The following is a 25,828-nucleotide window of genomic DNA, read 5'->3' as shown; positions in this document are numbered from 1 at the left end:
TAAAACTGTAAACAAAATATATTATATCTCATTTACACTGTAAACGAGATATATGTATTTTTTTAAAATAGAAATAATAAAAATATTAATAATATCAATAATCCAAACTTTTGTCATGCAATTAGTACATAAAAAAGTTGGTAAAAGAGATTAAAATAGATATGTTTGATCAATTTTAGTCTATTTTAAATTATAGGAATTAACACGTTTACTTGGAAACCATTAAACTGCCCACTGTTAATACGGTTATTTCTTTTCTAACTACCACTGTTTAAAAATTTAAAATATAATTTAAGTATACGTGATTTATTTAATAACCCAATTAATGCATGTCACTACTCTATTGGTATATAATATGAAACCTCTTTTACTTGAATTATATTTCAAATTTTTATGTACTCCCATCCAATAAAAAAAATTTATATGTACTTCCCACTTCCGTACAAACGAAAAAAATAGGTGAATATGGAAGAAACAAATATATTATAACTACCATTATTAATAGTGTGCTAGAAATATATTTGTAACTACCCATTACTATTTACATGTGAATTAATGGATAGTTACAAATATATTTCCACTTTCCAGCACACTATTAATAATGGGTAGTTATAAATATATTTTTAACTATCCATTAAATAAATCACGTGTAAATAGTAATGGGTAGGTACAAATATATTTGCAGCACACTATTAATAATGAGCAGTTACAAATATATTTTTAACTATACATTATTAATATATTTGTTTCTTTCATATTTAAGTAAAAAAGATAAAAATTATATACCAATAGAGTAATGACATGTATTAACTGAGTCATTAAATAAATTATATTTTAAATTTTTAAACAGGGTAGTTAGAAAATAGGTAACCGTGTTAATAGTGGACAGTTTAATGATTTTCAAGTAAATGTGTTAATCCTATCATTTAAAATGTACTAAAATTGATCAAACATATCCATTTTAATCATTTTAAACGAGATATATATCTCGTTTACAGAGATAAACACGTGTCGCATACATTTGTCTTATCTCGTTTACACTGTAAACGAGATACATGCAAAATTATCACTAAGAAAAGGGTATTTATTTCGGCAATTATCCTTTATTTTTATGTAGGTTACACTATTACTTTCAATGTTAATGTTAAATTTTTTTAATATATAAAAATTTAATTAAAAACTAATTCATTCTCTTCTTCTTTCATATTCATTACTCACTTTTATATTTTTTCTTACTATATAAATCAACATTTATTTCACACATTTTTTTATCTCCTCTCGCAGAATCTCATACCTTTTTCTCTTTTTTGCTTCTCTCTCTCAATTCTTGCTAACTTTTTGCACAATTAGAATTTAGTAGATAATTATAGTTTTATTTTTATTTTTTTTAATTTGTTAAACGTATGTATTAAGTGAGTATATCCATTAGTTTTTCTATTTCTTTGTGTAATTGTATTCATGAGTTATATATTATTTTTATCGCCTATATATAATTTCTTTTTCCTTTCAATCATTTATATTTTTTTAATATCATTTAGTTGTAGTAATATCGTTGAAAATACATGTCATAATTCATGAAAAATAAAATTAAAAAATTAAATATCATTTTTAACTATCAAAACATTAATAATATTCATATTGGTATTTTATCTAATAATTTTATTATTGTACTATAATATTTAAATATAACCTTAAAAAGATAAAAAATAAATAAATAAATAAAATATATATATATATATATATAAATAACCTAAAAAGATAAACAAAAATAAACAAAACTAACTATTTAAAAATAAAAATAAAAATTAATTATATAAAATTAGATGAATAAACTTCAATTGAATTTTTTTATTACTTACACAAATCACAAAATAGTTTCACAATCATTCTTAGACATTTTATTTAGGGATAAGTATTGTTTTGATCCCTCAGAAAATCTCCTGTTATTACATTCATCATCGGATGAAATGGGTGTATGCAACGCCTCGGACTCATACTCAAATACAATTTTCTCCATTTCTGTTGGCACTTCACTGACATAGAATCTCCCTACCCCTGCATTATCCGGCTACATACCAGGATTATCATCACCACCTCCTTGATCATTTGGCCCATCAGTCCCCTGACCACCAGCATTAGTGCCTGCACTATTTTCTCCTCTTACATTCACCCTTGTCCTATGCTGAACCATCTTCTTTCCAACCTTAAACTTTTTCTTTGACCCTTGCCTCCTTGCAACTGGCTTTTTCGGAGTCACTACCTTTTTTTCACCCATTGGTACTTCTTTTTCTCTTACAACCAGCGACCCCTCCATTACTGTTATTTTTAGTACTATAGGTCTCTACTCCAGCTGGTGGAGGTTTGTACAGCACATCTTCCGTGCTTTCGTACCCGTCATTTGATGAAGAGAATGTCTTCAGTTCCTCTAAAATCCCATCCACATCCACATCCACTACCCCGTCACTATTCTTGCCAGCATCTTCAACGACCTTAAGGACATCGACTTCGTGATCAAAGTATATATGGAACTCAGAAGTCTTTTGGTTCTTCAATATGTTCTCTCGCATTGCATTTATTCCTGCATCTCCAGTTAACATGTTCAGTCCAGACTCAATGTCGCTACTTGTGGGATCATACCAGTATACTTCCTTATATGACTGGTATCCCAAACCCTTAAATAACATTACAAGGTCTCTGAAGTTCACAAAGTCCAGGTCCATCTCAGGGAACCTCTCTTCCTTCCCATTTTGATAAACCAAGGCTCCATCACTTTCTCTGACAAAGTTACCTCCATGGTGAAAAATCGGGACCACAAAAACATCAACCATCTGAAATTAACCAATTATCAACAACATGTCAGTCCAAAAACAGTTACAAAAAATATAAACAAAATCCCTTTCCTCGAACACAATCCCTCCTTCTAATCCTACGCACGTTTTCAAAAGAGTTTTTCCCCTTCATTACACCACTGTTACCCACACTCTCAACATGCACACACATTGCCTTCACCCTTTGTTCACACCACAATAACCAAACCTTAAACGCTAAGCATCACGATCTTACTTTCTGATGAAGACAGCAATTACGACCTCAACAGAAACTTCCTTCTGAGCCTCCCGCATCAACTTCACCACACACCGATTGCTCTTCCACGTAGTGTAATTTTTGGAGGGAGAAACAGGGGGAGGGGCTTTGATCATTTGTCTTCTTAGGTTTTCAATAATTCAAAAGAGCAAACATGGGTGTTATGGGTATTTGCATATGGGAATTAAACTATGTTTGGAGGAGTGAGGGATAAACGGCGTCGTTTTGGAGTCTGGAGACTAATATGTCCTATTTTCAAATGATCTAGCCCATGTGTCATCCCATAACGGCCAGATCAATGCCACAAGAGACACGTCAACGTTTTCCGACAGGGCTAACGTACTGAGTTTAACCCGGAAGGGAGGAGGCAGGGTAGATTTGTCCACATTTTTAAAAAGTCAGGAACATGAATATATTTTTCAATCATCGGACACAAAAATGTCCACGAAAAAAAAAATCAAAGACCTATTTATCCTTTTCTCTAAATCTAATTTATATTATTATTCAATTAAATTACAAAATAACAGTTAATATCCCGAAGAAATATATAGCATTTTAAATTTATACTATATAATATAATTAATTTAGCTCTCCGCGTATCCGGTGAGTCTTAATCTTAGTTTATATGGTTGTAATCAACACTTGTAAAGTCTACATGAGACTTTTCAAGTATCACTGTTCCAAATCTTGGGAAGTTACATTACATGAAATGGAAAGCCAATTCACTTGAAACCAACTCAAATGTTATATCAAACAATATATCCACTTCCTGCCTGCTATAGCTTGGTGCATTCTTATACACAACCTTACTTTGTCCGAACCAACTCGAGCGGCAATGTTTCCATTGCTAGCTGAAATTTCATAAAGGAAATTGGAAAATAAAAGGATCCTTAATAAAGTGAAGAACAATAAATGACAAATGAACTGCTATTTGGGGAAAATGGAACTGAATTTACCCAAAGTTTTGGAGTTCCGGAGTCAGTCTTCTTATGCAGTTGAGATAGCTCTGACTGAAAACTTATGACAATGGCAACTTTGAACTCAATTGAGAAGGGACTGCATGGAAATAGAGAGAGAATAAAATAAAACAATAGACATCAATCAAGCCATCAAGATTTGGAGTGTAGGATCCAAGAATTTTCACAAGCAAATATGAAACAATTTATTATAAGGTTATTTATGAAATGGAAATATAGTTTACCGAGTATCCTTGAGCACATCACATGCAAAAAGTTACAACAATTACTATTGTGCAATACACTGAATGGAAATTATCAAGAACAAGACACTTACCCAGCAAAAGTTGTTGGACACGTCAGAAGCCGTGGAAGTATTACATAGATAGGTATAGTCAAATTATGGCATACATCTCCATCTGCTATCTGATAAATGGAAAGGGAGTTAAAACATTGTTTTAATTTCAAATGCTTTTAAATTTGTATCACTTGCCTGGGTCGTTTGTATCAAAGATGTTTCAGTTGCAATTTTCTCCCCAAGAAGAATGGACTCAACACGAAACAACTGAATGTCGATTGAGTGAATCGGAACTGCAGATGTTTCTACAGTTAACTCACCACTAATAGGACCAGCCAAAGAACACTGAGAAGAGATCTTCCCCATCACCCGAAATCCACCTATTCAACAATACATCAGCATTAACCTCATGATTTTTTCCATTAAAATGTTTGCAAATACTATTATTCAAGTTCATTACCAACAAACACAAGCAAGTTAATATCTGCCACAGTAAATGAGAAATGTGAAAGCAATAAGATAAATGGTTTTAACGAAGCCTGAGTAGAAAGTATACCCTTAAATAAAAGAACAACACACCAGATTTTAATTCAGGAAGCAGAGAGTGTCGTTGAGTGTCCTGGGTTATGTAGAAGATGACCATTTCTGGAGGAATTGGCCGTTGTAGAAGATCAGCTGAAAAAATCCACAAACAAAAGAAATACTAGTAGTTTAATCATGATTACGTGAATAAATGTATAAAAACAGAACATTTGATTGCAACGAACTTATACCTTTATCACTTTCAACAATGAACTCCATTGTTGTTGATAAAGATTTATGTAAGTATCCGCGAGTCACATCTACAGTCACCAAATACTATAAAGGCTATCAATCACCAACTGTCGAAATTAGTTGATAAGTTAAATAAATAAAACAGAGACTTACATGTGTAAAATGAGTTAATTTTGATCAATTTTCAATTCTAAGAATTTACACCATCAGTGAACCATATGGCATCACCAAACTTTATTAGTGTAAAAATATTCAACCTTGATTAAGATCAAAGCCAACTTCTTTACCAAATGTCAAAAAGAGAGATAATAATCAATAGTATGAATGGTGGTGAAAATTTAATCATGTAGATCAGTCGGCTAAGAAAGCATCTTCCATTACATTACCTGGATACTTATATTTGCCCCATGGAAAGTCTCATAAAACTTTTCCAAATTTTCACCTTGCTGTCTAAGGGTCACCGAAAATGGTATCTGCCACAAGATTGCAAACCTTTAAATGAATATGAACACAGTGAACTAGGTTAAATCAAATTAATAGGAAAACCTGTCAAATATGGTACTAAATTTTCACTCAAAAGAACATTATAGTATGTCAAATATTATTTTGTTCAGAAAAGCCAACTTAAGACAGGAACTGCAAGAACAAATCCAACTATGTTATTCGAACAGTGAGATCAGATTTGTTTCGTAGGACAGTATCATATTTTTGGCAAAAATGAGAAAGTAAATCCAGATGAGACAAGACACTCATTAAGGGGTAAAATCATATAACAAAACAGCTTCTTAAAAGCTTAATCTTCCAGATGGTTGCAAGTCTAGAAATCAGATATTTAATTGAACTTCACCATAATTATGAGAAAACCTCTGCAGAATCACATATGGTTATGCTTATCTTTTTATCAAGTTAAATTCCTCTATCCCCAAAACAAGAACCTCATGCACCAGGCCCACCTCTTTGGAAAACAAAACACAATGGGCTAGCTCAATATCTTATCCACTTGACAGCTGATACTAGATATCATGCCTTAAATAAGATAAGTAGTCTAAAAGACAAAACTGTAATAAATAGAAACTTCTATTCATTCACTAATGATATATTACCTCTGTTGTGCCCGAAGCAATCTTTCCAGAAGGTTTAACCTCGATGGTCCTATTCCTGTTTACAAGTTAGTCATAACAAGTTTCATATTTTCCTCTCTAACACCAGAAATTCCTTGAGTGCTATTAGCAAAGTATCAGCTTGAATGAAAGTGATCATGCAAAGCATAATTGTTATCAACCAACTTCGCGATGGCGTTTATGTTGGTCCCAACTAGTTTTTAGGGAAATGATAATGCCACTTCCATTTTTGATAATGCCACTCCACACATGATTCTTTTGCATTGTATATTTTTATGAATTTGTGGAAAAAAGAAGTGGGATTATCAAAATTGGAGTGGAAATATTCATTTCCTAGTTTTTATCTAAAGCATTTAAACTTTTTTATTTGCAAAAAAAAAAAAAACATTAATTCAATATTGCAATATTGAATGTAACTCTTTTCAATTACAATATATCCCAATGATGTTGTTATTTACAATTATAAACTCAATGTTTTATTGTGCCATTTAAGTTTAATAATAATTTGAAAATCAAATCAAACATTAAGTCTATCAGAATTTTGGAGATCACAAATTTCAGCAGAGGCAGCGATGACAGTTTAAGACACATCGGAGGCAGAGGCGGTGGGGTTGTGCCGTGGTGAGGGCGAGGGGTTTAGGTGGAGGTGGAGGGTGGTGGTAGTGGGGTCATGAGGGACAAATTGGTCCTGACCAATCCTAATCCCCCTCTAGCACGACACTTAAATGGTCATTTCATCACAATAACAAGCCAGCTAGGAAAGTTTTGTTATCAGTTCACGGTGGATTTCACAAAAAGGGCTATGTTGTCTCACGACAAACAGGATCAAGGGCCAAATTGTCCTGTTTTTTTTTTGTAATGCGTCGCATTTTCCTCTAGGAAGATATACACGGACCAAATTGGGTGTTTACTCGCAAAATTAACAAATTACAGGGATAATTTGCGAATTTTAAAAGCATAAATACAAGTTGAGTTACACACTGTTGGATCTAAAAGTAAACAACCTAACAGCTAAAATTAAAAGCAAACTTAGAGGACTAATGTTAGCCCCAAATAAATCTGGGACCAACAGAAATGCCACCCACTTTCACCATCAAAAAGAAAACAATAGATGATACAATGTACTCACGAATTCTTCTTATCATTACTATCTTCTTGTTTATATATATATATAAAGTATCGTCGCTCATGAAGATTTACCTAGTCAAAGACCGGTAAGTTAATCACAGTCACATAGAAACTGAATCAAATCCCAAATAAGCAGACTGATCTGCAAATCTATAATTACAAGGTTATGCATTACGGTTGGCTCATCGAGAAAGATCATATATGCAAAAATGAATAAGGTAGAAATCATTTACAATTTGTTATTTTGTTTAGACAAGGAAGCAAGAAATCAATAACACTATTTGCCATATTTTGAAAGGAAAAGAAAATCAACAACATCAATAAAATTCACACTCTGCTTGTCAAATTACACAGTAAGAGAACAAGAAACAAACTTACAAAATAGGGATTGGCTTAATAACTCCATAGAGTGACTCAACAACCCCAGCTGATCCTCCACGAACCTTCACCATACACAACAATAAGGCCAACAAAACCATGAATTAAAGCTTCAATAAAATACAAACTATAAGGTTTGCGTCTTTTTGGTGTAACGAAAGAAAAGGGTGAACCTGCATGTTGACGGATCCTTTGAGAGTAAGGCGAATTCCATAGTGGGAAATTGAAGACTGCGTTTTGATGATGATTTTGCCTTCCAGTGCATCCTGAAGTCAAATTCCCAATCAATAATCGATTAAGAACATTTGAGAGAGAGAGAGAGAGAGAGAGAGAGAGTGAAGTCAAATTCCCAATCAATAATCGATTAAGAACATTTGAGAGAGAGAGAGAGAGAGTGAGTTACCGAAGGGCGATAAATACGATTGAAGCGCGAGAGTTTGAGGTCGATAGACATCGCAACTAACTAAAAAACAAACAAGCACTGGTCACTGGCTCTGTGGCTCACGAGTTATGAGCAAGGTTCTGAAAACCGAACCGGTCATCAAACCGCTCTAGTCACTGGTTTACTGGTCCAACCGGTCTAACCGTGGTTCAACCAGAAAAACCGTTCCATGATAAAATAATAAATAAATTATAAATAAACATCATAAAATATCTTTCAAATTTAAAACCCTACACAAACTATCAGTCTATCACCAACTAAATGTAATTAATTAATCATCAAAATATGCAAAATTAACATCATTATACTTCCATTAAAAATAATGGGATTGAATTGCAGTGCACAAGTTAAAGATAGACAATATTGCCTTAAAGTAATTGAGTCAAAAAGTAAAACAAAACAGGCCTTTTTAATTCTTTTATGCTTGTAGGCTTCAATACAATCATTACCATACAGAGGAACTTTCTTGAAGGAATTTATGGCAACCAAAATAGGCCCTTCTTTTGTCTGAATTGTACAAGATATGATTAACAAGGTTAAATATTGTAGTTAATCAGACCAAAAAAGAACATTTCCCAGTTGTCTCACTGAGTCCAGCCAAATGGAACAAACATCACTGTGTACTAGCATAATTCTAGATCAGACTCAGTTCCAGAAGATGTTATCTTCACCAGCTCCCAATTCCCATTTGAAAGTTGAAGCCAACACTGAACCTTTTGAAACAACGAACTTCAGAAGTAAGGGAAAGAAATAAAAAATTCTAAACTATCCATGTCTTACTAATAATGAGAACAGAAAAACTCAATCTCTTGAACTCAATAATTACATCAGTTATCCAACTAAATAATTGCATCACAGTTATCATAAACTGATTTCAAAGCCTAGAAGCAGAGTGAAATTAAAAACATGAAGCATATAATAAATCAAAAGATCACCAATTGCAATTTTTTAATAAGAACAGAAGTTAAGAACAATGAAAAATGAAGAAAGATTAACATTTTTCAACCCAATTTTAACAAAGCTCATCACAATGATTAACAACAACAAAAAACACTGTAGGAACAGTGAATCAGTAACATGGGCAGTGCAAATTTAAAATTTAAAAGTTATCAATTTAAAATCTATCATCAAATACAATCAGTGAGCAAAGCCAATCAACCAAGCATGACTGAGCATTCTGTTACGATTCTGTTACTGGGAAGCAACAAATTCAAGTTACAGCAACATATTTAACAAATCTTAATAAAGTCCCGATTTAGAGCAAAATTTAGATCAGCAACAAGGCAAATTTATTGATTAGCAATTCAGCAACATGCACAAATACAGGGAGAAGGAAATTTGGAAAAGAGAGAACAGGGAAGCGATGGTTCAGGGACTCACCAACGGTTGACGGCGAGTCGGCAACCACCCCACAGAAGGCGACGAAGCAAGAGACAACCCCACGAGTTGCTTCTGCCGCCGGCGACGAGACAGACGAACCACGAGATGCCAGTGACCGAGACGAGACTCGAGTGACACTGGGAGGCAGAATCGAGCAGAGACAACCACGGACAACGAGCAGCAACCAACGTGCACAGCTCGAGCACTCACTGGCGGAGGGAGGCGCGAGCAGCCGAGCACAGAGGAGAGAGGCGAGATGCGAGCACACGACGCGGAGGATCCGGAGAGAGGCCCGAGACCACGAAGACGGTAGTTCTTGAGTGCGTCGGACGGCGGCAGCAGTCTCTCACTCCGACAGACGGCGACAACGATTGGTGGAGGCTGCTAGGGTTTGTTTCTTCGGTGGAGGCTTAGGGCATTTGCTGAAGGAAGGAGTTGGAGAAGGGGGGATAAGTGGATAACGCGTGCAATCTTTTCCCTTTCCGACCGACCGGTTACCGGCCGGTTCAGCGGTTCTCGAATGGTTTTAGATTGTGCGGTTTCACATTGGACTGGATCTTTTCTTTATCGGTCCGATTGAACCGGTTTGACCGACCGGTCCAATCCGATTTTCAGAACATTGGTTATGAGTTTAGTTTTGAGAATGCAACACTCCACTTCATTTCCTATTATACATTGCTCCGGTAACCTTAGCAACATAGAGGTTAAAATTATGCTCTGTTGTAAATACATATAAAGAGGAAAATATCACATCGGTGTTCCACATATTCTAATTCTGGTCAAATTGATTTTTGTTATTGACAAACTAGTTTTTGAATGATTTTAAAATTTGACAAGCATATCCATAAATTCATCAGAGTGCAATTCTAACGAAAATGTTTGGTAGATCGGGTATCGGACGGATCAGGTTGGTATGCTGGTTGGTGATGAGGGGTCTCGTCTCGTCGTGAACTACCGGTCTGGTGTAGGCGGGGTCCCGAGCACTTCTTGTAGAGGGGGGTGTCACCTGCAAAGACACTCCGACGCTCTAGTCAGTAATGTGCAGGTGAAAAGGGGGGAGAGTGATGTGTGACGTACCTTGAGGGAAGGGTAAAACCTTCCCCTTATATACTGTGTCAGAAGTGGGCCCTACAAGGACAGGCCCACTTTTTTCGAGACGTTCTCCCACAGCTGTAAGTGAGCTGTCTGGGACGCGTGTCCGGGTCGGTTGCGGGGCGCCTCACCCTTGACCGTTCAGGTCGAGTGGGCTCTTGGGTCGGGCCGACCCGTGGAGGGTTTGGGCTAGGCCGTAACAGTGCTCCCACGCGCCAGTGATAGTCGTGGGAGCTATTAGTGGCGTGTTATTTCACGTTCCATGCATCGTCGTCAGGTCGGCCGCCCGTGGAAGGGACATGCCCCCTGCGCGCGTGTCTCTTGGTTGTTGAGACAACCATTCGCCGCTTCGTTCTTCGCGCTGAGCATTAAATGCTCATAATGGGTTGCAAAACCCCATGCGCAAATACTATTTTGCCCCCAAGTCTTTCGCGCTTCCTGAGTGGCGGTTTTAAACAGTTTGCCTCAACTTTTTTCTCCTTTACACTCCTGTTTCTTCCATCTCCCTGCTATCTCCCTCTTCTTCTTTCAAAAATTTCAGAGCGTTGTTGCAGTATCCTCGTGTATCTTCCCTTCATCCTTCTCAGTTTTCGCAACAAATTCAGGTAATCCTTGGACCTCTCTCTTTTCTGCTTCGTTGTTGTACGCTTGTTGTTTGTATTTGCTTTGTGTTCTTGCTGTCTTGTTTGGTTTTTGTTGCTAGATGACCTTTTAGTGCTAAGTAGATGTGTTAGGGGAGGGGTACCATTCCAGGGTAGGTTTTTAGGTGGCTTGCGTGATAGGTGTAGCTTTGGCCATGCTTGATCTTAACTGTTGAATAGGGTGGACATAGTTTCTGGGTTTTTTCGGAACTCTCGACCTCATAGACTAATGGAGTGGTACCCCCACTGTAGGTATGCCTCGCGTCGTCTCCCGGCTTTTGTTTCCGCTGCGAACTATTACCCCTACGCCTGGGTGACCTCAGATGTGAAGGACTCGCCGAACCAGATGGATCTAGAGGAGTTGACGGAGTTCCGGCAAGCCGGGTATCTGTGCGGGGGGACAGATGAGGAGGCCAATTACGAGACCTTCGTTTCTGCCCCCAACGAGCGATTGTATGAGATTAATTTCCATTCTCCCCGGGTCACCGACTGGATTTGGTTTTACAAAGCCATATTCACCCAGGTTGGCGTTCGCCTACCATTTTCCGATTTTCAGATGTCGCTTCTTAATCGGATATCCGTGTCGCCGTCGCAACTCCATCCGAACAGCTGGGCTTCTATCCGCTGTTTCGAGATAGTTTGTGAATATCTCGAGCTGCCGGTGTCAATGGATGTCTTCCTCTTCTTCTTCAACCTTACCAACCCTTCCAAACAAGGAAAGGCGAGGAAAGGGTTTCTGTCCTTCCGGTCTGCCCAAGGCTGGAGAATATTTGGCCTGTTCGAGGACTCTTATCATGGGTTCAAGGACAAATTCTTCAAAGTTCGCCCCGTTAAAGGTCGCCATTCCTTTTGGTTATCGTTAGAGGGGGAACGCCCCATCCCGACTTATTGGAGCTTCGGGGCGGGGTCTAATTCTTTCATTAAGGTGACCTACAAGGGAATGTCCCCTGTAAATAAGAGGATTACCGATGTGCTGTTTGATCTTTTTGGGAAGAATCCCGTGAACCCCCACCTCCTTATGGGTGAACGGGAGTCCGCCAGGAATTATATTTGTGAGCTGTTCTGTCTTGTGCTTTTGCATTGTTTGTTGTTTGATTTGTTCTCCCCGACTTCAAGACTAACGTATTTGTTTCTCTATTGTAGTGGAGATGTCTGCTTTGGTGACCGGGCTCGAAAATTTAGTCAAGACCTTCTTGGAGGATAGCGATGAGGAGAATGCTGACGAGAAGGAGGCCGGGAAGCCGGAAGGCCCTTCTGGGGAGAAGGAGGATCAGGCCGTGCCGTCTCCCCAAGACACCGCAATGACCGAAAAGAATTCAGCCGGGGCGCAGGCTTCCCCTATTCCCGAAGAGGCGGCTGTTGTTGGTCATTCGCCCTCTACCCGCCAAGAAGATGACGATGTGGAAACTGTTCATACTCCTAAGAGGCTGAGGGCCTCCGCCAGCCCGGAAGGAACCCTCACCGTGATGGAAAGAAATTTTGATGCTGGGACTTTCATCGACTTCCAGCTGATCCCTGGCACAGAGGAGCACTTCCTTGGCACCGACTTGGCGGGGCAGGCGAGGTGGATGTATCGAACACTTCTTCGCGGAGCTGTGATAGCCCGGAAGGCCGAGTTCGAGTTGTCGGGTATGCAGGCGTTGCGAAGGAAACTTGATACTGCTGCCAAAGCCAACAACGAGTTCAAGGTCCAGGTCGAAAAGCTTCAGGAACAACTGGCTACGGCGGAGATGGGGTGGAAGGATGCCGAGGAGAGGGCTGCGTCATTTGAGGAAAAAATGAATGCCTCCGACGCCACCGTCTCTCGTCTAACCGAGTGGGAGATGACTCTAGAGAGCCAGCTTAACGCCGCGCAAGGTCGGGTGGTCGCTGTGGAGAAGGAGCGCGACGCGGCCGTCTCGTCGGCTGAGGCTGCGCGAGCCGAGGCGGGAGAGTTGAAAAGGAAATATAAGACGGTCAGGAAACAGGGGAACAACGCAATCTTTATGACTGAAGAAGCCCTCAAGGCCCAAGTGAAGATCATGGTCCCGGAATTCGATACATCGGCTATTGGAGTCTTCAAAACAATCCAGGACGACAAGATTGTTGATATGCCTCGAAAATGAGCTCTTGTAACTTTGTGTTTTTGTGTGGCTTTGTAAGATACTTGTTATAACTGTTGAGACCTTTGCTACTTTTTAGTGGTCACCTGGTCGGCCTTTTATTATCGCCTTTATTCTGTTTGTTTAGTAGCACTTATGTTTTGTTACCGTTTTTCTGGTGTGGACTTATTGTTTGTGTCCGTTTTGCCGTTTATGTTGGTAACGGTTGGAACCGTCTTGGTCTTGTTATCACGGCCGTTAGTCATGGCTATGATTCGACTGGCTCCCGGGGTGATCAGTCCTGGGTTGCCATTGAAGAACGCGATTGTGTGGAATACGTATTGGAGAATAGTAGATAAAAGAATTTAGACAAGTAAAAATTAGTCGTTAGCCAGACAAATTTGTGAATATGGCAGGTACTTGATAAAGATAAATAGCTAAGAATTAACACGTGAATAGAGTAAGCATCTATTGGCTCGTCAGGCCGCTTGGCCGGTGTGCCCAAGCTACGAATAGAATCTCCTTAGGTTACCTGCATTCCACGTTCTTGGGATTTCTTTGCCGTCGAGTCTCTCCAGCTTGTAGGCGCCTTTGCCGAGCACTTCTTTGATTCTATAGGGACCTTCCCAGTTTGCCGCCAGCTTTCCTTCTCCTGGGGTTGGTAAACCGACGTCGTTGCGTCGCAGGACGAGGTCTCTTTCCTCAAATTTCCTCCTGAGGACTTTAGTGTTGTAGCGCAAAGCTATTCTTTGTTTCATTGCTGTTTCTGACAAGTGGGCCATCTCTCTGGTCTCATCCACCGGGTCCTTTTCCACTACTTCATCTACTCCTGCGAGAAGTAGTTGTGGACTCGGTTCGCCAGTTTCCACAGGTATCACCGCGTCGACCCCGTATGTTAGGCGAAAGGGGGTTTCCCCCGTGGAACTTTGCTCGGTTGTCCGGTAGGACCAGAGGACCGAAGCGAGCTCGTCGGCCCATGCGCCTTTCTTGTTGTCTAAGCGCTTCTTGAGGCCTAGTAGGATGACTTTGTTTACGGACTCCACTTGTCCATTCGTCTGGGGATGTTCAACTGAGGAAAACTTTTGTTTTATCCCCAGGCCGGTGAGGAATTCCGTGAACTTCTTGTTAGTGAATTGCGTCCCATTATCCGAAATGACGACCTCCGGGATGCCGAAACGGATTATCACCTGTCTCCACATGAACTTCCTGCAATTGGATGAGGATATGCTGGCTAGTGGTTCAGCCTCTATCCATTTGGTGTAGTAGTCGATGGCAACTATGAGATACTTAACTTGTCCTGGGCCGACCGGAAGGGTCCCAAGAGGTCGACTCCCCATTGAGCAAAAGGTCGGGTAGACGTCAGTAGGCTCAGCTCGGAAGCCGGCGCTTTGTGGAAGTTGGCGTTTTCTTGACACTTGACGCATTTTCTGACAAATTCCCTGGAGTCTTTCATCATTGATGGCCAGTAATACCCAGCTCGGATGAGCTTCCTTGCTAGGGCTTTGCCCCCGATGTGGTGGCTGTAGCATCCCTCGTGGACTTCTCTAAGTACGTAGTCCGTCTGGTCGGGGTGCAAGCACTTCAGTAGGGGTTGGCTGAGTCCCTTTCTGAACAGTTGTCCTTGTATGATTGCATATTTGGCTACCTCCCTTCTCAACGTTTTGGTTGTCTTCTCATCATCAGGTAGTTTGCCATGTTCCAGGAAGTTTGTGATGGGGTCCAACCAGGAGGGGCTTGATTCCGTCAAATGGAGGGCAACCGTTGGCTCCTTTACCATGCCCTGGATGAGGGACCGGTTGCCCACTCTCGGTTTTGTGCTTGCTAGTTTAGATAGGAGGTCCGCCCGTGTGTTCCTCTCCCTTGGAACGTGTTGGACCGTGACTTCCTGGAATTGCCTGGTCAATTCTCTAACCTTTTCCAAATACCTTTGCAGCAACGGGTCTCTTGCTTGATAGCTTCCGTTCACTTGCGAGGTGACAACCTGTGAGTTGCTGCACACTTCCAGCCTTGTCGCCCCAACTTCCCAGGCTAGGGTCAGTCCTCCCAAGAGGGCTTCATATTCTGCTTGGTTGTTCGATACGGGAAATTCGAACTTGGTCGATTGCTCGTATACGACCCCGGCTGGGCTCTCTAAGATGACCCCAGTGCCCCCGGACGTCTGGTTGGAGGCCCCGTCCACATGGAGTCTCCACCGTGTGCCCGTTTCCTCTGGGGGATCGCCTGTTACCTCCACTAGGAAATCTGCCATTGCTTGGGACTTGATTGCATATCGGGGCTCGTACTGCAAATCATATTGGAAGAGCTCGATGGCCCAAGTCATCATCCTTCCTGCCAAATCAGGCTTTTAGAGTACTTGGCGAATTGCTTGGTCCGTTCTCACGATAACACAGTGGCTCTAAAAGTATTGCCTCAGCCTTCGGGAGGAGGTTAGGAGTGCCAGCGCCAGTTTCTCCAATTTGCTATACCTCAGCTCTGCTCCTTGTAACGCCCTGCTTACAAAGTAAATTGGTTGCTGAGCCTTCCCTTCCTCCTGTACCAGCACTGCTGCAAGCGCTTCCTCCGATACGGCCAGGTAGAGGTAGAGTGGTTCTCCGACCATTGGTTTTCCGAGCACCGGAGGTGATGCCAGGATCTCTTTGAAGTGGTTGAACGCTTTCTCACACGCAGGGGTCCATTCAAATGCTATCCCCTTTTTCATCAGATTGAAAAAGGGCAGGGCTTTTGCTGCCGATGCGCCGAGAAAACGGGATAACGCCATCAGCCTCCCTGCCAATCGCTGTACGTCTTTGATACAACCCGGGCTCTTCATCTGGAGAATCGCTTGGCAATTCTCAGGGTTGGCTTCTACCCCTCTCTGGGTTATCATGAACCCTAGGAACTTCCCGGCTTCCATGGCAAAGGCGCATTTGTGCGGGTTGAGCCTCATGCCGTTTTGTCGGAGGGACGCGAACACGCCCCCCAGGTCGCTTAGGAGATCGTCGGGTCGTGTGGTCTTCGCAAGGATGTCATCCACGTAGACTTCTACTGTCTTGCCTATGAGCTCGCTGAATATCTTGTTCATCAGCCTTTGGTACGTGGCGCCAGCGTTTCTCAAGCCAAACGGTATCACCTTGTAGCAATAGATCCCTCCGGGCGTTATGAACGCCATTTTGTCTTCGTCGGGCTGGTGCATCGGTATCTGATTGTACCCAGAGTAAGCGTCCATGAAGCTCAGATACCGGTACCCCGCCGCCGCGTCGACGAGTGCGTCGATGTTGGGAAGGGGATAGCAGTCCTTGGGGCATGCCTTGTTGAGGTCAGAGTAGTCCACGCACATTCTCCACCTCCCGTTGTGCTTTTTCATCAAGACCACGTTCGATAGCCAAGTCGAGTAGTCCAGCTCTCGGATGAACCCCGCTTCGAGGAGGCTGGCCGTCTGCCTGGCCACCTCCTCTGCCTTTTCTTGTGACATCTTCCTCCTCATTTTGGCCACTGGTTAGGCTTCCGGCTTGACAGCCAGACAGTGCGACATGAGTTGGGGATCTATCCCCGGCATGTCGGCCGGTGTCCAAGCGAACAGGTCGTCATTGGCTCTGATCATCTCCATCAAAGGTCCCTTCAATCCATGGGGGAGATTTCTATTTATGAACGTGAACTTCTCCTCCGTGTCCCCGACCTTAAATTTTTCCAGGTCCCCCTCTGGTTCGGGTCTGGGTTTGTCATCCATTCTGGCGTCCAGGTCGGCTAGAAAAACCCCTGATGCTTCTTTAGACTTTTTCCTCAAGGAGAGGCTGGCGTGGTCGCAGGCAACTGCCGTTTCCAGGTCTCCTTTGATGGATCCTATAGATCCATCATCAGCGACAAACTTCATTACAAGCAGTTTCGTGCTGATCGCCGCGCCAAGGTCGTTGATGGTTTTTCTCCCCAGAATGATGTTGTAAGCTGTGGAATCTTGCAAGACCACAAATTCTGCCATTACTGTCCTCCGCCCCTATCCTTGTCCCACTGAGGTCGAAAGGGAGATGATCCCGTCCGGCTTGATGAAGTGGTCGCCTAATCCTACCACACTGTACTGTGGGTCACTAGGTCGGTGTCACGCAGCCCCAGGGCGTCAAATACGTTGCGGAACATGATGTTTGAGTCTGCCCCCGTTTCCACGAGGATCCGCTTGACGAGGCCGGTTCCGACTCTGGTCGTAATGACCATAGGGGGACTTTCCAGTATCTCGTCAAACCACTGGTCTTCGGGACCAAAGGAGATGGATGGGAGCCTCCGGGAATTTCTCGCAGATGAGGAGGAGACGGCCAGGATCCTGGCGTCTTTCTTCTGTGCCGCTTTCGACCTCGGGGCCGAATTCCTGGCAGTTACCACGTTCACCACCGTGAGGCCGTGGTCGTCTCCCTCCGGTTCTTGGCGTTGCCTTATCACCCGGGGCCTGTCTTCGCCTTCGTGGTCGCGATTCCGTCTCCTTGGCTCTCTAATGAGGTGGGAGAATTTGGTGAACTTCCCATCCCTGATTGCTTGCTCTAGCGCATCCTTCAGGTCGAAGCAGTCTTGGGTCTTGTGTCCGTACCCCTTGTGATATTCGCAATAAAGGCTCTTGTTTCCTCCTGTTCGGTCCTTCAGAGGTCGGGGTTTCGACAATATTCCTTTCTCGGCTATTTGTTGGTAAACTTCCACGATTGGTGCCACCAGGGGGGTGTAGTTGGTGAACTTCCCGACTCGGGGAAACGGCCTTGGTGTTTTGCTCGGACCGCCGTCCCTGGCGTGTTCCTTTCGCCTTTCTCCGCCCTCTTGGTGCCGGGTTTGGGTGTAGGGGGTTGCCGTTTATTGGCAGGCACGACCCGGCTGACTTCTTCGTCATTAATGTACTCCTTAGCCACACATTGGATTTCCTGCATTGTCCATACTGGCTTCGTAGTGAGGTGCTTTCTGAAGTCCTCGTTCAGGAGTCCGTTCGTCAAACACAGGCTTGCCACTGAGTCTGTCAGCCCGTCGATTTCCAGGCACTCGTCGTTGAATCTGTCTAGGTATTTCCTGGTCGACTCGTCGGGTCGTTGGGTCACCCCAAGTAGGTTGATTGAGTGTTTCGCCTTTGCAATTCTGGTCGTGAATTGGGCTAAGAAGGCATGGCTGATGTCCGCGAAGCTGGTCACCGAGTCTTGCGGGAGGTTATTGAACCACCGTATTGCAGGTCCTGCCAGGGTGACCGGGAAAGCGCGGCATCTTACCTCGTCCCCCACTCCCTCCAGGTTCATCCTGGCCTCGAAGGCCATGAGGTGCTCCAGAGGGTCTTGCGTTCCGTCATACCTCATGTCCGTGGGCTTGTCAAAATATTTTGGCAGCCGGACTTCGAGTATGGAACGATAAAATGGGGTCGCCCCCATTATCACGGTCCTCGTGTTCTCGTCGTTCTCCCTTCGTCGTTCTCCCCACGGGCGTCTTCGGTTCCGCGATCTGTTGTACGCCGCCTCTCATGCCTGGCATAAATGACGGGGTCATGGCGTCTTCTCGCGCGTCCCCTTTCCCCAACGCTCTCGGACTCAGCTTGAGGGCTGGGCGTGCGTCTGGAGTGGCTCCTTGAGTGGGAGCGGGAGTGGCTTTGTTCTGGGGTGTGCTAATCGTGTTCTCTTTCCGCCAGCCGATGTTCCAAGTCTTGCATTCTGTGGCGTAGCTCTTGTATTATTCTGGTGTGGTTGTCGCCAGTTCTCCCGAAGGGGCGTCTCTCGTGAGGTTGTGTTGTGTGTCTCGGAGGGGATCCTGTGCGTTGCCAGGGAGTAGTCGCGGCGGGGTCCCCTACGGGCTCGGCCTCGTGGGCTGTCTCACCTTGGACCACCACGAAGTCCATGGACGAGTCCCCACAGACGGTGCCAATGTTCGGTAGGTCGGGTACTGGACGGATCGGGTTGGTATGCTGGTTGGTGATAAGGGATCTCGTCTCATCGTGAACTACTGGTCTGGTGTAGGCGGGGTCCCGAGCACTTCTTGTAGAGGGGGGGTGTCACCTGCAAAGACACTCCGATGCTTTAGTCAGTAATGTGCAGGCGAAAAGGGGGGAGAGTGATGTGTGACGTACCTTGGGGGAAGGGTAAAACCTTCCCCTTATATACTGTGTCAGAAGTGGGCCCTACAAGGACAGACCCACTTTTTTCGAGACGTTCTCCCACAGCTGTAAGTGAGCTGTCTGGGACGCGTGTCCGAGTCGGTTGCGGGGCACCTCACCCTTGACCGTTCGGGTCGGGTGGCGCTCGGGTCGGGCCGACCTGTGGAGGGTTTGGGCCAGGCCGTAACAAAAAATAATGCTAAAGTGGTCGTTGTGTTTTCCTGTTATGATAATCTTATTAATGTACATATATAGGTGGAATTTTTAATTAATTAATCAAATTCTATCTGAACAATCCATCCATACTAACCTTAATCTCCCTCCCAACGCACTCTCACACTTTCTCACTTTAAAATGAACCAAAACGGCGTCTCAACCTTTCCACTCTCACAGAGTCACTGTCGCTAACACCGTATGGTCGTGCGTCTTCTTGCGGGGTCCACTACATCTGCCAACTTCTGTGTTGTTTGTCGCCAGTCTGTGCTTCGCAGTGGCTCGCTTCTCTCCTTGCGGTCAAGCATAAGAACATACACACATAGTAGTGGTGTCTCACATCAGCCTTGTCTCCGCGCCTCTCGCCCACAATTGTGTCTCATTTTCCTATCGCTAGTCGCTAATCACAACTGCTCGCTGCTCGCTGCTCATACAATATAAACGAGATAAGATACGTTTTGCGTTGAACATATCATGTTTGCACACGTGGTACATGAGAGAGGATGCACTACACATATCTTGTTTACAGTATATAAACGAGATACGTAAAAAACTATATCATTTACACTCTAAACGAGATAGACTACGAGAAATTTTGACCAGCTATAAAAGGATCTATAAGTATTAGTCTTCTCCACAAACATTTTGCTTCTTCTTTTCCATTCTTTTAATAAATCTAGTAAAAGTATCTAGTTGTAGTGGATATATTGTTGTATGTATGTATCCCAATTATCATATTAAAAACAATGACAATGAAGTTATGTTTGAGTGTGATAGTCCTATTCTTTTGCGCACTTAGAGACTAAGTTCTTTGTCTGAGTTACAAAGTCTGATATTGACAAGTCTCAGTGCTAATGGGACAAAGGAGATTGGAAAAGTTAGATATAGGTTGCTAGCACCGATGAAAAATCGAGTATTTTGGTTTTGTATTTTTTGACTCAATGGTGATAAGCATGTGCGCCTGATGTTTAATATCTACGGGAGAATCATGGCTGAATAAGTGATGGAGCTTTCTGCGGAGGTTGGTAATGTTGGTGGTAGTGGTTCTGGGCCTCGAATTTTCTCCAAGATGACCCACCTCTTGCATCACTCCCTTTGCACTGTGCTAGTCCTGGAGTACACATGGACATGGACAGTGAGAAGTCGGATGAAGAGTATGTTGCTGATAGCAACAAAAATGGTTCTTTTGAGGATGATGATGAGCAGAAATTTGTACCAGAGAATCCTATCGGTGAAATAGTTCGATATTTTCTTTCTGTCCCAAAATCAATTCCAAAATTATCAGTTGTACTCAGCCACTATCATACATTGGATCTGGACACGATGCATGAGAAAACTCCATTTCCAATATAGGTAGAGACGATTACAATACATACAGTGGTGTAGAATTTTGCATTGATCACATATTCAAAAACAGGGAGGTTGTCATGCTAGGTGTGAAGAATTACAGCATTTGAAGAAGTGTTGAGTACAGAGTCGTGGAGTCGGATCGATCAAAGTACCATGTGCATTGCAGGCAATATGCAGCAAGTTGTCCTTGGAATTTCCGTGTTGTCCTCCGATAGAATCTCAGATATTTGTAAGCCATTATTCAATGTCTAAACTATATTCTTGTTTATCATAATTATTTTGGGATGAATGTCTACCGATTCCATTTTAATCCCATAAGATGTCAGACTGGGTCAGTAGATTCAACAAGAAAATATGGTTATAACATTGTGATAGCGGTCGCAGGCTTGGGCACATGACAACAAAGCTCTCCGAGTGCATGAATGCAGCTTTGAAGGGTACGCGGTATTTACCGATTTCATCCATTGTTAGATGTACTTACGAGAGGCTACAACAGTTGTTTGTCATGAAGGATAGGGAGGCATAGGCATAATTGACCGCCGGTAATCAGTTTTCTCAGTGGCTGCTAGCTGGTATTGAGAAAAATAGGGAGAAAATTCCAAAGATGTGGGTAACACGTCGCAATAGGAGGGCCTCAGTGTTTGAGTGTGGGCACATGTGACTATGGTCCTTTCCAGTCACTTCATTTCCTGTGTCGTCATGCACTTACTGCTTGTGCCGCTGCAAGTATCGAGTGGGAGAGATATGTTCATCCAGTGTATATATAAGAGGCAGTGTTCAAGGTGTATGAGGTAGGGATTTGGCTCCGAAGTTGTTCATTTACTTTAGAGAGAAAAGTAACGCAATCTAAGCCATTGATAATATAAATGGTTCTGATCATCTTAAATAAATAAATAATAAGTAAATGCATTAAAAGAACTTTAAAAATCGTGCGAACAGCAGCTTCCTAGCTTTCAAGACCGCGTGATTTTTTCTTTTTATTTCATCTCCTTTCTATTTTATTTAGTTTTTTCTTTCTTTTTCATAAAAAAAATTATTTTCGGTTCCATTTTTTCACAATATTTAATTATCTTTTTATGTTTTATTATCATATTCTTTCATGATATTATTGTTATTTTGGTTATCTTTTTTTTTTTGTCTTCTATAACTTACATTTAAAGTTTTGTCATGAAAGAGATTAATAGTGATCACTAGTAATCTTTCTTTTTTTTAATCTTGAATAATTTTTTGAAAAATAGGATAAAAAAAATAAAATTAATCAATTTAAATTGGGTCAAAAAATATTTTTTTATTTTTTATTTTAATATAAAAAAATACTCATGTAAATGTACTAAATCTTTTTTAGACAAATGTACTCAAATTTTTTGTTTATACTTAAAATAAGAATCTAATTGAGAACAAACTAAAGAGTGTTTAGAATAACTAATGATGTGATGTTGGTTTAATAGATTTCTAATAAATTTATATTGATATACATTAAAAATTTAAAATTGATTTATTTATATTTTTATATTGATATACTCAATTTTTAATGTATATCAATATAAATTTATTAGAGATCTATTAAACCAACATCACATCATTAGTTATTCTAAACACTCTTTAGTTTGTTCTCAATTAGATTCTTATTTTAAGTATAAACAAAAAATTTGAGTACATTTGTCTAAAAAAGATTTAGTACATTTACATGAGTATTTTTTTATATTAAAATAAAAAATAAAAAAATATTTTTTGACCCAATTTAAATTGATTAATTTTATTTTTTTATCCTATTTTTCAAAAAATTATTCAGGATTAAAAAAAAAAAAGAAAGATTACTAGTGATCATTATTAATCTCTTTCATGACAAAACTTTAAATGTAAGTTATAGAAGACAAAAAAAAGATAACCAAAATAACAATAATATCATGAAAGAATATGATAATAAACATAAAAAGATAATTAAATATTGTGAAAAAATAGAATCAAAAATAATTTTTTTTTGAAGAAAAAGAAAGAAAAAACTAAATAAAATAAAAAGAAGATGAAATAAAAAGAAAAAATCACGCGGTCTTGGAAGCTACGAAGCTGCTATTCGCACGATTTTTAAAGTTCTTTTAATGCATTTACTTATTATTTATTTATTTAAGATGATCAGAACCATTTATATTATCAATGGCTTAGATTGCGTTACTTTTCTCTCTAAAGTAAATGAACAACTTCAGAGGAGGCAAATCCATGAGGTAGAGTTCCCGGCGATACAAAATTAGAAGCTATGGCTGGAGTGGTATGGGACATGTTTGCGTCCTAATCCCGCCATACATAAGAAAGTAACTGGGAGACCAGTTTCTACAAGATTTCATAATGAGATAGATGAGGTTGAACGTGCAGAGAAAAGGTGTGGGCTATGCAAACAAACAGGCCATACTCGGAAAGGGTGTCCCAATAAGCCCACAGAGGATACCTAGTTGTGTCATGTATTTCATTATTGTAGTTATGGGGTCTTATCTATTGGTTGTGTCAGCCATACCTATCAACCTGTGGACATATGCAATAATAACAAGCAATGCATCACTTGATGCAAAATAAAAAGAGAAAAAAAAAAATCATAAACGGCTCCTGATAGTTATCTTGAAAGACAACGAGACTCTCAATAAAAAATATCTTTTTTGGGCCTTGAACTTTATTTCTGTGAGACTGATTAGCCCTACTGTCAATTTTTTTCTCTATATTAACGGAATAAGTCTACATAGCATATTAAATTGTTGATTTATCCGTTAAAAGCCAACAAAAGATTAGCAAATTCTTTTTTGTTGGGAGTCTCGTTATCTTTTCGAGGTAATTGTTAGTTTTTTTTGTTACTTTTTTCAAATACATTGACTAAATTTATTGTGTAAAATTAAGAAATATTAGTGATTTTTAAATGATTTTTACTTATAAAAATTAAATAGAGGATATATTAGTAATTAACGTGTCACATAAGCTTGTTCTGAAAAAAGATCATTGATAGAAGGACTAACTAGTCTTATAAAGTTAATTATCAATGACCGAAATTGATATTTCTTTTCTTGGGAGACACGTAGTCCTTCGAAGAACTTATCAAGGATCGAGATGGATATTCACCCAAAATAAAATTAAATTACTATGAATGACAAGAGAAAAACCATATATAAAATGATATATCTCACGGTCGTTGGAAACCTTGGAATCTACCTCTCAGATGGGCACCACTCTTAAAATCGATGATATATCCATAACACCAGTAGTGACATGCATCCAGCAATATCAATGGTGGATTGATGTGCTATAGAGCATAATGAGTGGTACGCCCATGCAAGCACAGTGGATCCCCAAGACATACTGCGACTCATCTTGAAGTCGGCCAACAATGGAAGACACCTGATATGGACCTGGTTGTTTGACTTATTTGTTATCAGGTAACTCCCGATTAGCAACAGGATGTAACATCTCTTGATATGATGTACCAGAAGGGATATGATGTACTCTGTCCCTAAGATATGTCAGCTTGATGGAAAACAACTCCTTCGCTGCGCCCTTGCTGCTGAGTATGTCGAGGCCTAGCACCGAGGAGCTCCTCTACCAACCCCACGTTGGGTGCTGGTACCATGTCTAGAAGTTACGTAAGCACCCACCCACTGGCTCTTCGTCAGTGTGTAACCCAAGGTGATACGCAATATCCTGCAAGATGATAGTGCACTCACCTCCAAGACAGGTGAAAAATGTGGGTCTCTAGATGCCAATGCTCTACGAATATAGTAATCAGGGTGTTGTCGAACACAAAGTTCCTGAGCTGCACCGTGTCACCAAACCCAGCCTCTCTCAAGTGAGGGAGAATGGCGTCCGATGGTGCGACAATGTGGCTAACTCACCTAGAGAGTAGTAAGTGAGGTCTCTGTTAAAATATAAAAAAGGTAAATACCAAATCGGTACCCGAAAGATTCTGGCACTGACAACATGATACCTGACTTTTGTTATTAACAAAATAGCCCCTGCAAGATTTTAAAATTTGACAAAATCGCCCAACTGTAAAAGGATGATGTCACAGTGAACGAAAAATGCTGATGTGGCCATCAGAAGAGAGCTCCGATGATGGCAGAGAGTTCTGATGACGGTTTTTGGTGTTCTTTGCCATAGCGGAAGGAGACGTAACGGCGAGGTGCTGCCATGGTGGAGGGGATGCTTCTAGGGACATAGCGGCGAGGTGCTGCCATGGCAGAGGAAACATTTGTTTCTTCTACTTCTTCTTCTTCTTCTTCTTTGCCATGGCGGAAGGGGACACGGAAGGACGCAACGACATGTCGAAGAAGAAGAAGTGGTGAACCCGAGAACGTAGCGAGGTACTGCCATGGTGAAAGGGGACGCAGAGACGTGTTGAAGAAGAAGAAGCAGTGAACACGAAGAACGCGGCGAGATGCAGCAGTGTGCCATGGCGGTCTTCTTCTTCAGCTGCCATGGCGGAAGGGGATGCAGCGGTGTGTTGAAGAAGAAGAAGAAGCAGTGAACACAAAGAAGAAGAAGAAGGAGATCGTCGGAAACGTCGTTGGAGCTCTCTGTCATCATCGAAGCTCTCTTCTAACAACCACATTAGCATTTTTCGTTCATTGTGACATCATCATTTCACAGTTTGGTGATTTTGTCAAATTTTAAATTCTTTCAAGAACTATTTTGTCAATAATAAAAGTCAGGTATTATTTTGTGAAAGCCGAAATCCTTCAAGTACCAATTTGGTATTTACCTCAATATAAAATATTTCAATAAAAATCTATTTAATACATGACATATTTGAAATCAAAATTAAAAAATATAAA

At 41.2% G+C, this 25,828-nt stretch overlaps 2 protein-coding genes across 3 annotated transcripts in view; one reads left to right on the top strand and one right to left on the bottom strand.

Annotated features, from left to right (window-relative positions):
- LOC107624499 (pentatricopeptide repeat-containing protein At1g11900-like) overlaps positions 1–25,828 on the top strand; it is a 52,196-nt gene that overhangs the window by 22,866 nt on the left and 3,502 nt on the right. The window lies entirely within an intron of this gene.
- LOC107623034 (Down syndrome critical region protein 3 homolog) lies at positions 3,616–9,997 on the bottom strand. 2 transcript variants are annotated; one of them, XM_016325161.2, is made up of 13 exons: positions 9,562–9,997; positions 8,631–8,894; positions 8,143–8,202; positions 7,913–8,005; positions 7,740–7,804; positions 6,216–6,270; positions 5,499–5,585; positions 5,112–5,196; positions 4,918–5,013; positions 4,534–4,718; positions 4,378–4,466; positions 4,041–4,140; positions 3,616–3,935 (listed from the first exon to the last, which is right to left on the bottom strand). In XM_016325161.2, the coding sequence occupies exons 2-13, from the start codon at positions 8,631–8,633 to the stop codon at positions 3,891–3,893; spliced, it is 963 nt and encodes a 320-aa protein (XP_016180647.1). In that variant the 5' UTR covers positions 8,634–8,894; positions 9,562–9,997; the 3' UTR covers positions 3,616–3,890. The 2 variants fall into 2 exon arrangements, with proteins under 2 accessions (XP_016180647.1, XP_016180648.1); XM_016325162.2 differs by lacking the exon at positions 8,631–8,894.

Source organism: Arachis ipaensis, chromosome B10 (assembly GCF_000816755.2).
Source record: "Arachis ipaensis cultivar K30076 chromosome B10, Araip1.1, whole genome shotgun sequence".
In the NCBI taxonomy this organism is placed as follows: Eukaryota; Viridiplantae; Streptophyta; class Magnoliopsida; order Fabales; family Fabaceae; genus Arachis; species Arachis ipaensis.
The sequence above is the reverse complement of the archived record's forward strand: the minus strand, read 5'-3'. Positions and strand labels throughout refer to the sequence as shown.